At 39.1% G+C, this 14108-nt stretch overlaps 1 protein-coding gene across 1 annotated transcript in view; it reads left to right on the top strand.

Moving 5' to 3' along the window:
* LOC131240366 (uncharacterized) overlaps positions 1-14108 on the top strand; it is a 100204-nt gene that overhangs the window by 31387 nt on the left and 54709 nt on the right. The window contains exons 7-9 of the mRNA XM_058238544.1: positions 3455-3648; positions 13493-13632; positions 13804-14091. Of these exons, the coding sequence (XP_058094527.1) occupies positions 3455-3648; positions 13493-13632; positions 13804-14091 (622 nt within the window). The remainder of the gene's footprint in view (positions 1-3454; positions 3649-13492; positions 13633-13803; positions 14092-14108) is intronic.

The following is a 14108-nucleotide window of genomic DNA, read 5'->3' as shown; positions in this document are numbered from 1 at the left end:
CATGGCCAAATTTAGGCATTATAGCATGTGTTAGCATACTTATTGCATGTATATATCAATTTCATTGATAAATTGATCATCTGATAGGCATGTTTAATGATAGCATATCATTTAGAAATTTGTATGGTCATGATACCATATTCAAAAGACAACATTCTTACCAAGGAATGGAGCAATATACCATTGAATACATGTCAAAACCACAAAAAATGATATATTCACGTGTTTTAATATTTTTCTGTCTCTTTTTTTGTGTGGTGGAAAATCATTCCAATAGGTTCTGGTTTCTCTCTCTCTCTCTCTCTCTCTCTCTCTCTCTCTCGGCCCAATTGATGCACCCTCTAATACCAGTATTAAACCTTGTTTCTGATTGTTAGGACAAAATGTTGTTTTGTTTTGGGGGTTGGAATATCTGTATTCTAACATAATCAGGAAAGATAAAAAGAAAGAATGCTCGTCATCCAAGATTTTATTAATTTGAGTTCTTAACTTCTTATTACATTCTTTATATTGCTCTTGATTCTAAAATATGATACGGTTAATTGTATAACATTAAGTGACAATTAAGAATAGTAATTTTGGCAGCATTTCGGCCCTGTAGAGTGTCTGTTGAAATGACAGAAGAGTTGTGCGGGTTTGAAACCTTGGCTTCATACTAACATGCAAGCTAAAAGACTTGAATTGATAATCCATAGCCTTTATTACGCGGCCAACATCAACTTTGTTAAATGATTTGCGCGGGACCACTGTTGCATGTCTCACAAGGCAGCCTTGTTGCATGGTCACGTAAGGCAGCACTTTTGCGCGGTCATGCAACAGGCTCAATTCCTGTCCTTCTCCTTTCTTTTTCTTCCTCGACTCCGCGAACTTCTCGATACCTGAATTGTGGGATTCTTCTACTCCAAGAGCTCTTAAATGTTCCCCATATCCAAATAAGAGGGGTGAGGGGTATTTATAGGCATTCACATGTGTGAAACCCTGAATTCCGTGCAATAGCTTCCATAACTTCTTGCCTTTTTTTTTTTCTGCACCATGCAACAAGTTTGTAGCTTCTTGTCTTTTTTTTTTTTTTTTTACTTGCACATTCATGATTTCTTTGTGCGGCCGCGCAACATTGCTTTGTTGTGCGGTTGTGCAACTCGTTGTTATTGTGCGGCCGCGCAACACCACTTGTGCAGTTGCACAACCTTTTCAGAACCCGCACAACGGCTTCAGAATCCGTACAACAGCTTCAGAACCCATACAACAGCTTCAGAATCCGCACAACAACTTTAGAATCCATACAACAGCTTCAGAATCCGTACAACAACTTCAGAACTCATACAACAGCTTCAGAACCCGCATGACAGCTTCAGAACCCACATGACAGCTTAATGAATTTTTCATGCCATAACACTGATATCCTTGTTTTGTCTTAGTCTTTGCTCTGTCAATCTGTTCTGAAGTTCCTTAGTGAGACTTGTAAGTTTGATCTCCAACTTTCGTGCATTTCCTTTGTTCTTGTAAATGGGTATCATGATGTTGCTCCATTCATTGGGCGTATCTATCTGTGTTGTTGGGTAGTTAACCAAGCCACTCCAGTTTCATGCTGAACCTTCCACACCTTTATTGGTATAACATCTGTTCTCCCAACACCTCTATTTGCGTTATCTTTATGAATCCTATTTCTTCTATCTCAAGAAAGGACTTCTTATGACCAGTTGTTGACCGGGCATCAATTGTTCTCCTTAACTCAGTGACACAGGACTGACTGTTGGATTGTCCTGATGAGCCTGAAATCTCAATCTCAATACTAGAAGAATAGAGTACTTCTTTTGAAAACTAGATTTATCCATTTCGATCTTATCCCACAAATTGGACAGCATTGCACCATCTAATAGTCATCATCATCTCACCTACAGGATACAAAGCATCACACCTTATATTCCTCTCCCAAACAAAATTCTCCATCTGAACTACCGACTTCCAGATGTGAGATGTTCTCTAGATTGATGATCTTTTGATACGCCAACCGAAATGATCTACTCCATATTTCCACCATAAACTGTTGGACTCAACCCTGAATCTCCAAATCCATTTGCTTAAAAGAGAATCGTTCATCGCCTCTAGATTTTTAATGCCAGACCCGCCTTCTGAGTAAGTTTTACGCACTTCCCTCCAATCGAGAAGGTGAAACTTGTGATTAGAAGCTGCTCCTTGCCACAGAAAGCTCCTCCTCAATGAATCTATCTTGTTGAGAATCGCCTTAGAGCATTTGAAGATGGAGAGGAAATATGTAGGCAGATTGGATAGGTCATTTTTGATGAGGATAAGTCTACCTCCGCTTTCCAAGGAGAGCTCTCTCTCCATTCTCTTGATAATGATATCATTTGGCCCCTTATGCTGCTTGCTATTTTGTGAAATATTTGGGGGGAGTGCAATAGGTGGTGTTTTATGAACAAACAAGGTTCTTGGGAAGAAGTTTTTGGAAGTCCAAGAGAGATGTTTTGGAATGGGCAGCTGGGATTAATAATGTAGATGTTTCTGTTCTTACACCCATGCTTGGGTTGTAATTTTGGCTTGTATTCTTTGATGCTATGTTCTTTTCAGCAGTTCTCCAATAAAACAAAACTATTGTCCTTCACCAAAAAAAATATAAATAAAAATAACAAATCTACCATTGAATCTACTCTAGCTAGAAAACTTTCCATATTATGATGGTAAGAAAGCTATTACAGATTCACAGCCCTTACACCATGAAAGATCATAAACGAGGGGTCAAGAAATAATTGTTCTTTGCTTCCTGTTAATGATGACTAGATGTTGTCCACCTCCTCTCTAAAGGCTATATATTTCGCCCCTTCCAATAGTTCCAAAGCTGTAAAACACGACACAATTGTTAATGTGATTGGATGTTGTACTTTTGGAGAAACTTAATTTTGAATTTAATTATATTAATATAATATAAGGGCACCCACAGTGATGGACCAATTGGCTCACATTTTGAAAAGAGATGATTGTACGTTTCACCTACTTTTTAAATGAATAAACTAAGTGGCCTCAAATGGATTTGTTTACATGCTAACTGAAGTGCCTAAAAGGTTGAACAAAATTGGAAGGCCAAATATTTTGGCAAGGAAAATTGTTCTAATGTTCACCATAAAGAATTACAAAAAAAAGGAAAGAGGATGTACATGGAGGAGAGGTACAATTGTTGCAACGTAGAATTTTGCTTGTTCCTTAGTTGTTGCCTGTAAATTTTGTGAATCATCGAGATACTTCTATCACTCGTTTTGATGCGCTTCATTGTCCCCACACTCTTCTACTAATCCATACTTTTGAGAACTTCATATATCCAATACTTTCCACCTATACCATGAATCCGAAAGTTCATTACTTCATTGATGTGTTTATGGTCAGACTAGTTGTTTTGTAACATACAACATTTTGAGATTTTTGTTGGTTGCAATTTCAGATGTTGTGCTGGAAAAGGTTGCAGCAGGAGCTACCATCTCTCTTGCCATGACCCTCCTGTGGAAGATGTCCCGCTTGGGATTTGGCACTGTCTGCATTGTGTGAAGAAGAAGATGGAGTTTGGTGTACATTCAATGTCTGAAGGACTGGAATCCATTTGGGATGCTAGAGAAGCTGAGGCATCAGATTGTGACGGTAAGGACCGAGGATGCGTCTACAACATCTTCTGTCAAAATTTTTTTTTATTTTTTATTTTTATGAATTACAATTTTGTTCAAAGAAAAGGAAACAAAAAACAAACTGCAAAAGAGATGACGCAAAAAGCAACTTGACCACAACAAATAGGTGCCGCTACCCAAACAAAATGCAAAATCTGAACCACAGGTAAGAACCGACACCACCACGGCACACCTGCCCTATGAACTCCCTCAAGTAACTTATCCGCTTCCGAGTGCTTGTACGAGTGCAAATGAGAAAAAAAAATGTTGATCAGATATCTAAGGCTTCTTCAATCAGGTTCACTAGCCTATAGGGGGATCTGCCTTCTTTTATCCACTTAGTGGCATTACCAGAATCCCCTACAACAAGCAATGGTAAACTTGAAATCAATTGCTAATATAACAACTTGAAGGAAGGTTGCTGCTGCTGCAAAACTAGAGTCCTGAATGTCCAGTTAGCCTGGAAATTCCAGTACCGGTAACCTGCTTATGCACCTGTTAATCCCTCAAAAACTGGCTAGATCAGTATTACTTTGAGAATCCGTCTGAATTCCATTTAAACCACCAGGCGGGGGGAGGGCACCATCTTTCAGTAGCTCTGGACCTTGGACTACCACACATCAACATCTCTTCCCATTTAGAAAGAAAAATATGAGATGGGATCCCTCATGATGTTGTCTTACTCATCCCACTCGAGGATCAAACTGAAAATTTTCTTCCCCACCGCACTGAGCTTCCATTACCTTCAAATATTATCCTATTCCTCTCCAACAACAAGCACCACAGCTCCAAAGGCCTGCTTTTTCAGCTAATCTTCACTTACATCTGCCTACCTGGAAGAACTCCAACCTGGAAGGATATCGCCAACCAACTATGGATAAGCAATTGCATGCCAAATTTCTCAAGGATAATTGCCTAAATCCTCCACGCAAATGCACACTGAAGGAACAGATGAGAACACTTTCCCCCTTGACAAGGCACATAGCGCAATGGTTAGGAAGAGAGATACCTCTCCCCTGAAGATGATTCAACATTACAATCTAGTCCAAGCATGCTGTCCAACAAAACGTCTTCACCTTCAGCATAGGACTACCAGCCCAAACCAATGACGACCAAGCAAGAGAAGACTCATGTCTTGATTGGATGAGCCTATAGAGTGACCTAACGGAGAACCGGCCATTAGCATCTAGCTCCCAGATTCTGTGGTCTGTGTTCCAGTTCTACAAGTACACCTCTTCTAGCTGCTCAACAACTTCTGTAGTATTGGAATTTCATCGTCCTTGTGGTTGGGCAACCTGGTTATCGAGTCAATGCAACATTGACACCTAGATTGCAAAAAAATGGACAAAAAGAGTACACCCACAAAAATATTTGAGCAGAAAGGGAGAAATACTTCACTAATATCAAACTTCTTACAATACTTTAGAAAAACTCATGCTAAGAAAATTTCGGAATGCTTACTTGCTACCCCTTTTTTTTTATAGACCCTAAATGAATCTTTAATGAGGATCCCCCCAATTAAGAGATTAGTTTTATACCAGTCATAGTTGATTCCAAATCAATCTAATCTTAATCATAGTTGATTTCAAAGCAATCTAATCTACCTAAGTTGTAAAAGCCTAATAATTGTAAAAACAAATATAGGAAATAGTCCTCAAAATCTTTAATCACATCTTTAGGTCATCACTATATCACCCATTACATCCTCCCATATCTACCACAAATAGTAAATTGTAGCTCTTGATATTTAGGCTCTAAATATATAAATAAACAATCCAAAAGCAACACATGTTGGGCCTTACAATGGGCCATGGGTCTGTATCATTCCCCCAGGTTGCAAAGAACTCGACTCCTGTGAGTTGGACACTTCATACAAGTAGTAGAGGTTTGGATCTAATCTTTCAATTCATCTCCTTTGATTCATGTGCATTAAGAATAAGGGTTGTTCTTCCATTTAACTAATTATTTTTTATATTGACGCCCGACGAGTGTCAATATAGGCTTCATGCGTAAAACTTGTTCAACTTCATCTTTCCTTTTCTCTGGGAGTTGTTTATCCATGTTGATAATGACTTCATCATACACGTTAGGCACCTCGCCATGGTATTTGAATACATCCGCCACGCTGAAAGTTGGTGAGATGTCTAAGTCATCTAGACTCGATCTCATAGGCATTGTCACCCAACTTCCTCTTAACTCAGCATAGATCAATCTTCTTAGACCTAAGCTTGTTCTAAGTTCCCTTACGAAACCTTTATTTGCGGAGATAAACCATAAGTCACATTCTTTATACGTCTTCTCCCAATGATGTTCATTTGCAGCTCTCGGTACCCGGTGTTGCTCTTTTCTATCTTTTTCTTTATTTGAGCTTGCAAGTCTTGGATGTGCTTGACGAAAGCATAAGCATCTTCACTTGCTTGATCTTGTAACGGCAATTGTACTAAGTCAAGTAGATGATGTCGACTCCTCCCATTTACAATCTTAAATGGGATTTTTTTTTTTTTTTGTGATACGATTTATGGAGCTGTTGTTGGAAAACTCGGGTTTGGGTAGAGCCAAGTCCCATTAAGATACGTTATCGCCTACAGTACTCCTTAAGTGGTTACCAAGGCTTCTGTTGACTACTTTCGTTTGACCGTTTGTTTGAGAATGATGTGCGCCAGAGAACTGATACTTAGTCCCCAACTGCTTTCAGAAAGTGCACTAGAAGTGCCTCACAAACTTTGAATTGTGGTCCGAAGTTATTATTTTTGGTACCTCGTGAAGTCGCGCAATTTCTATGAAGAATATGTTGGAGATATATGTAGTGTCCATTGTTCTTTTTCGTGGAATGAAGTGGGCCATCCACCACAATGAAAATAAAAAATGCTCCCCCTTTAAGAATTACGATGACTCAAAATGAAGTCCATAGAAATGTTCACCTATGGTGTGATTGGAACGAGAAGCGGCGTATAAAGGTCGGTATTTTGTATGTGACCTATGGAGACTTGGCATTGGTGACATCGCGCTACTTATCGTTTAACATCACGACACATTGGGGGTAGTAGTATTTTTCTTCCACCATGGCCAATTTTCTCTCTCTCAAAGTGTCCACCCAGTCCTTCATGTAGTTCAGATAGGATATTCTCTCACAACGATCCTTTGGGAATGCATAAGCAAGAACCCTTGAATAAATATCCATAGTATGAGATGAATTCACACTCTGGATGACCATCCACACATCTATTGAGCATTTTGCTAAAAATGGCGTCCTTTGTTCTTTTAATGTCTTGAATCCCACGACCTCCACAGCAAGCGTTCTTAGTAGAACCACCCTCGTACTCAAAAGCATATATTGTTTTGTTATGACTTCCAGCTTTGTGACGTAAAGGGAACGTATATTTTTATAGGAAAGCCATCCCACTTTGCATTATGAGCACTAAACTTTTTTGGGACTTGAGATATCTCAACACCTCTTGGTTCGGGTATAGAATGAATTCCCGATGAATCTAATTTCGTCATTGTTGTAATGCTTGGACCACTGCATCGAAAGCGAGATTATATGTGGAGTGGTTCTCCGTGCATCATTAAGCTTCTCATTAAAAATGCGATCGGCTTTCCTTCCTGACTTAACACCACGTCAACCCCAACATTTGAAACATCACTTTCTACTTAGAAGATTGTATTGAAGTCCAGAACCGTAAAAAATGGAATCTCTATCATTTTTTCATAGTACTGAAGTTTCAATCCACTGCTTTAGCCATTCAAACTTGCCTTTGTGCATGTAGTCAATGACAGGTGCAATAATTGTACCAAAATTCTGGATAGATCTCCTGTAAAATGTCACTAAGTCGTGGAAAGAAAGGACCTTTGAAAAGGTTCGTGGGGTGGGCCACCCAACAATGGTCTTGATTTTCTCTTGGTCAACCTTAATCCCTTCTGCAAACACAATATATGCAAAAAGCACAACACTATCGGCTAGAAAGGAGCACTTTTTTCAAGTCAACAAATAATGACTCATTCCATTGTACATCTAGGTGAATAGATGAATCATGACTAAAAACAAGAATATCATTGAAATAAACAACTTAGAATTTTCCCATAAAGGGCAGAATACCTTTGTCATCAGCCTCATGAAAGTACTCGGTGCATTTGAAAGGCTGAATGGCATGACGAGCTACTCGTACTAGTGTTTTGAATAGCGCCCGTAGCATAGCGGTAACAAATAGTGTAAATCCCCTGTAGCATATGCTACAAGGGTCGTAGCGTATGTAGTGTGCGCGTACGCTACGCCTTTTTTTATTTTAAATAAATGGTAATTATATTTTGTATTTTTTTGAAAGGTAATTATATTTTGTATTTTGTACTTAAACTCTCAACCCGTGGGAGTTTAATTTCTTTTTGCAATTGTGACTTGTGGTTTCAATTAGACATTATAAATTATAGTTTGCTTAAAAAAGTTAATGTGATAATAGTTTGATTTGGTTTATGCATGTGAATTGTCTTTTGATAAATGATGATTAATAACCTTTTTGAACATGCTTTTACTTGAAAAAATGAATAATGTTTTAGGCTTTTTTTTTTAAAACTATTCATCATATATATATTTTCTATTTTTAAATTAAAAATAGAAGTATCTCGTAGCTAAAGGTGTTTCAAAACGGTAACGATGGCCGCAACGGCCACCACCGTTACCGTTATGATATGGGCCGTAACAGCTGTTACAGCCCCTGTATCGGCAATTACGGCCGTTTTTTATTTTTTGAAAAATGTTGTTACCGGACCGTTACAGGGTCGTTACGGCCCGTTTTTCTGTAACAGCCGTTACGGCCGTTTCAACCCCGTAACGTGTAACGGTTATGATTGTTACCACTATGTAATGACCGTTACGTAACCGATTTTGAATACCATGGGTAGCTTACGCTATATGCTACGCTACTTACTCTACACGCTACACGCTACATAGGGCTAATCGTATGCAACATGCTACCACTATTTAAAACAAAGACTCGTACTTCTTGTCTCGAGTCTTAGATACGGTCTTCCACTCGTCTCCGTGTTAGATATATTTGATGATATCTGCTCAACTTGATATTTGAAAAGGCCTTTGCTTAATGCAACATGTCCTAAATATTATCCAAGCGAGGAATAGGAAACCGTTACCTGCTAGTAATCCGGTTGATTGCATGAGTGACCACACACATCTTTGAAGATCCATCTTTCTTAGGGTTAACAATTCAGGAACAACACATGGTGAAATGATTTCTTGAATTAAATCATTTTGTAGCAACTCTGTAACCTGTGTGGAGCTCGACATCGTTGGATGAACTCATTTGGTAGTGTGCAAGGTTCGCTAGACTTGAACCTGACATTAAATCAATGTGGTATTGAATGTTCCCCATAGGAGGAAGTCCAACTCAGAATTCTTTTGGCACCAAGACTCCATATTCAGGAAGGAGCTCTTGGATAAGAGGCAAAACATCTGACCGTTTTGTGTTTTCTTTAATAACCAAGACAAATGATGTCATTCTCCTTGCTTTCTTCTTCAAACTTTTCTACACAACGATTTTTGACCTCGTCTTCATTAGATTTGGGCATTGGAATTGTGTTTCATTGGGTGTAATGTGATATTAACACCATCCTTGGTTAAGGAATAGGTGTTAGCTCAAGTCAAATGCACCATATTTTGGTCTCACAACCATGGTGTCCCTAATAAAATGTGGCATGCATCAATGGAAATCACGTCACACCACCCCATCCTTGTACTTAGACCCAATAGAGAAGGAAACTAAGCACCTGGAGTTAACAAACACTTCTCCTCCCTTCTTAAACCAACCAATTTAGTATTGGTGTGGATGCTTATGTTCGTTGAGTTTTAATTTATATACCAAATTTTTGTGAGAGTGTTTTCACTGCTCCCCCCATCTAGCAAAATTGTGTATATCTTCCTACCAGAAGTGCAAGTGGTGTGGAAGATATTATGTCGTAACCATATCGCCCTTCATTAATCACCCAAACTGTCAATAACAGTCCCTTGGATAATTAATGACTTGCCCCTACACTATATACATCTGCTACATCTTCCTCAACATGCACCCCATCCTTTTATGCGTGTTCTTCATATTCTGTATCATCTTCATGTTTCATTTGCATGCGGTCGGAAGTGTTTTCAACATATTCTCCTTCCTCGGTCAAATTTACTTTAATTGTAGACTGATATTGAAAACAGTAAAAAAAAAAAAATGATGTCTCGGTTCACACTAAAAGCTTGTGAAAGGAGTACTATTTTGCACCATCTTGGGCGTACTAGCCCCCTGTCCATGACCACCTCCCCCAAGTTGGGGTTTGGCTTCATTATTGGACTTTGGCCCATCATCCCTTGACTTATGGGAGGTCCCGTGGTTATCTTGCATCGGAAGTTTGCATGCCGCCACATTGTTGATAACGGTTCTCGAGTCGTGGGGCACCAAATCGTTTTCCAAGTCCCCAATTATTATCTCTTCGACTTTTAATGCGTGTGTGCATTGGGCATCTTGAGTATATCTTGGAAAGCCATTACATTTTCTAATGTCTGAGTTAAGGCTATTAAGGTATCTTGAAATCTTTTGGTCTTCATACTCACGAAACCCCTGCCCATAATGTTAGTGTATGGAACTCAGTATATTCATTTACTGATTTGTTCCCTTAACATAGATTGTGACATCTTTGATAGATTCCATGGGTATAAGTTGCGGGTGTGAACTTTCTTTTTAACTTCTTTTTCATCTTCTCCCAAGTTTTTTTTTTCCTTTCTCCTTACTTTGACGAATTTGTTTGATTTGGAGATCGTACCCTCCTCCCCCCCCCAACTTCTATTTCGTAGATCCTAAATGAATCTTTAGTGATGTTCCCCCAACAAAGAATGATTTCAAATCAATCTAAGATGATAAAAGCGTAATAATAGTTGAACCAAATATATGAAATAATCCTCAAAATCTTCAATTACTTCATCAATCTCATCTTTGAATAAACCCCATATCATCCATCACATCCTCTCGTATCTCTTACAAATAGTAAATTGTAGCTCTTGATGTTTAGGCCCAAAATCTGTAAATAAACAGTCCAAAATCAGCACATGCTAGGCCCTACGATCGGCCGTGGGCCTCAAGATGTGCCAAAATAGTTGCATGATGGCAGTTACATAACAGTGTCGGCACACCCTGTTATGCGATTCAGGGTCAAATTGGACACCCTTGGTAAAACAGCACTGTAATGGCCGTTACAAGGCGTAACAGCCGTTACCCCGATAACGAAAAAAGTACCTAGGGCTAGGAGTCTCTTCGCCTTTTTTCATTTTCTTTCTCCTCTTCTTCTTCTCTTCTGCCAACAATGTCTCTCTCTCTCTCTCTCTCTCTCTCTCTCTCTCTTAGGGTTTTGAAGGGAGAGAGCAAGTGCGACTCTCTCTTTCTCTACCCCCTTTTTGTCTTTTTCAAAAGAGTGCCACAATGTGGATTGTTTATCTCCAAGTATTTAAAAGAGATGGTCCAACCGGTTGGACTATAAGTTATAGTCCAGTAGTCGATAGCTTCCAATGTTTTATGTGTGTGAGAAATCTAATCCATCCAATAAGTTGCCCCCACCACGAGGATCACTTTTTTGCATAACTCAGGCATCGAGTGGACCATACTTGTATTTTTTGCTATTTATGTCTAGAAATTTTTGTCTATGGTGTGGCCCACTCGATGAGTAGATACGGATGATTTTTGTGCTAGGTGGCCCTCATTTTGGGGCCAATCTATTGGAAATGTCGGATTTCACGTGCACTTAACCAGTTGGAAGTTATATTGCTAGGTGGACCATAGCTTATTGTCCAACTGATTTGACTTTACAACTTTCTCATTTTCTCTTATATGATGCACTAGTGGCATATGAAGCTTGATACACATGCACTTAGAAATTTGTACACGACACGTGGCATGTATTAAATCAAATTAAACCCATTGAAACGTGCAGCCCATTGTTGCTAAGTCACAATCCCAAAATCAAATTATTTGAATGATCCTAACCATTGATTTGTAGACACTTGTTTATTGAAATGGGACAAATGGATATTTTTAATTCTTCACCTTCTAATAAATGTCCATCGATTTAATAGTTGGATCATGAAATAAGCATAATTTGGATCCCATTGTCTTAGTGAGATAGTGATATAGATTGCATGAATTTTGAGACAATTTGGGGGCATTCCAGTGGTCCCCCAAAATGGTGACATTATTCATTCAAATTTAATACTATTTTTTTACCTTAAAATTTCTTAGTGAGAATGATGTCAAATGCTTAGGCCTATGCATTAGTGGGATGAGTGCATAGTTTGCATGAATTTTGGGGCATTTGAGTGGTTGCCTATATCGGCGCAATATTTATTTGAATTTAATTTTAATTTTTTCTTAAAATTACTTGGGGAGAATGATGTCAAATGCTTGGAGATGTGCATTGGTGGGATGAGTGTCATAGCTTGTATAAATTTTGGGCCAATTTGGGGTCAATCTAGGCTTGTCAGGTTAATAAAATCAAATTTTTTTTTTTTTTTTTGAAAGGTAACGATTCTATATTGATAAGAGAACGGATTACAAAAGAAGGGGGAAATCGGCCCGCTGAGATAGCGAGCAGGTTACCCACCTAAAAAAGACAAATACAACCCTTTAGAGAAACAACATTAGAGGCCCATTCCACCGAGAGGAATTTCACTCTATTAACTAGAGAATCTGCCGAGTTTGAAATATCCCCGAAACATCTCCCATTTCTTTCTTCCCAAACTGTCCACCAAATAGCGAGAAGGGTCATTCTCCAAATCTCCTTTCTTTGGTTTCCTAAATCAGCACCTTGCCATGCTGAAAGCAAACTCTCAGTGGATTCAGGAGAAGACCAAAGAATACCAAAAAGGGGGAGGATAGCTGCCCATATATAGCTGACGAGCGGGCAGTGAACGAATAGATGATGAACAGTTTCTGCATTGGCCGTGCAACACAGACAAACATTAGTGAGAACCGTGCCCCTTTTCCTCAAGTTATCAATTGTCAGGACCTTCTTCATTGCAACTAGCTACCTGAACACTGCTATCTTAGGTTAATAAAATCATTAGACAGGCCAAGACAACATTCTTACCAAAGAGTGGACTGTTACACCATCATTAACAGGTTAAAAACCACAAAAAAAAATACATATTTGGAATCCTCTCAAATCTCAATATTCTGGTTTTTTTTTTTTGGGTGACATTTTTTCTTTAAAAAAAGTTGTCCGTTACGCCTCTATTATGGCCGTTACGCGTATTGGTTTCAGTGGGCACTGTTATGGCCACCAAAACCAATACGGCACACCTTGGTGGGCTTGCATGAGTGGTTAAGCCTAAAAAGAGGCACCCAAACCACCTTCCAAACCAACAACTGGAAATGTCGAGCGGCTTGAGCTACCAGCCCCTCCTTGTTCTAGAGCAATAGCATACAGGGGTTTGAAAAGGATACATACAGATACATACCTGAACCTCTGTGCACCACCAATCTTCCAAAATCTGACATTAGCCCGACTCTGACCCTGAAGTCAAAGTGCTTCAGAAAACGCTTTACACCGAAGAGATTGCTTTCCAAATTGTGGACCCCTTTCCACCACCAGCAATTTTGATGTTCCATCCATTCTCATCTTCCTGTATTTGTCAGGCAATGGCACTCCTCAACAGGGATGCCTCCCAATTGCCAATTCTCATCTGTTAATTAATGTTGCTCTCAGTAGTTGTTCTCAGATTGTAAATTGATAAGATATTGATGCTCGGGGTGGTTTTGCTAATGATGTTGATAATATGATGTTAGGAATGCAGAAGGAGAAGCAATATTTTGTCAAGTACAAAGGCCTTGCTCACGTGCATAACCGCTGGATCCCAGAAAGCCAACTTCTGCATGAGGCTCCTCAGCTTATTACCAAATACAATAAAAGGCTCCAAAAAGAGCAGGTCACATACCTCTTGACAATTGATATAGAGTTGCATCAGACTGTTAAAATTTTCACTTTCCAATGGATTGTTATGGAAAGAAATATATTTATCATGTTTTTGATTCCTTTGCTTCCCATCGAGTACTGTTTGTCATATTAATGGTTCTTGCGATTTCAAGTTCCTTTTCAGGTTGTAAGATGGAAAACGGAGTGGACTCTTCCACAGCGTCTTGTGCAGAAACGATTAGTAATGACTGCAAAGCAGGCGGATGAATACTTTGATGAGTGTTGTCGTGATGTTTCAAGTTGCTTTTATGAGTGGTTCGTGAAATGGAAAGGTCTTGGTTACGAGCATGCCACATGGGAGTTAGAGAATGCATCATTTTTAAACTTGCCGGAAGCTAAGATGCTTATGAGAGATTATGAAAGTCGTCGTGAAAGGGCAAAGAAAACATCCAGTCCTTCTAGAGCAGATCAGGTGCGTTTTAATGCATG

This window comes from Magnolia sinica, chromosome 3 (genome assembly GCF_029962835.1).
Source record: "Magnolia sinica isolate HGM2019 chromosome 3, MsV1, whole genome shotgun sequence".
Lineage (NCBI taxonomy): Eukaryota > Viridiplantae > Streptophyta > Magnoliopsida > Magnoliales > Magnoliaceae > Magnolia > Magnolia sinica.
This window is presented reverse-complemented; position numbering and strand designations above follow the sequence as displayed.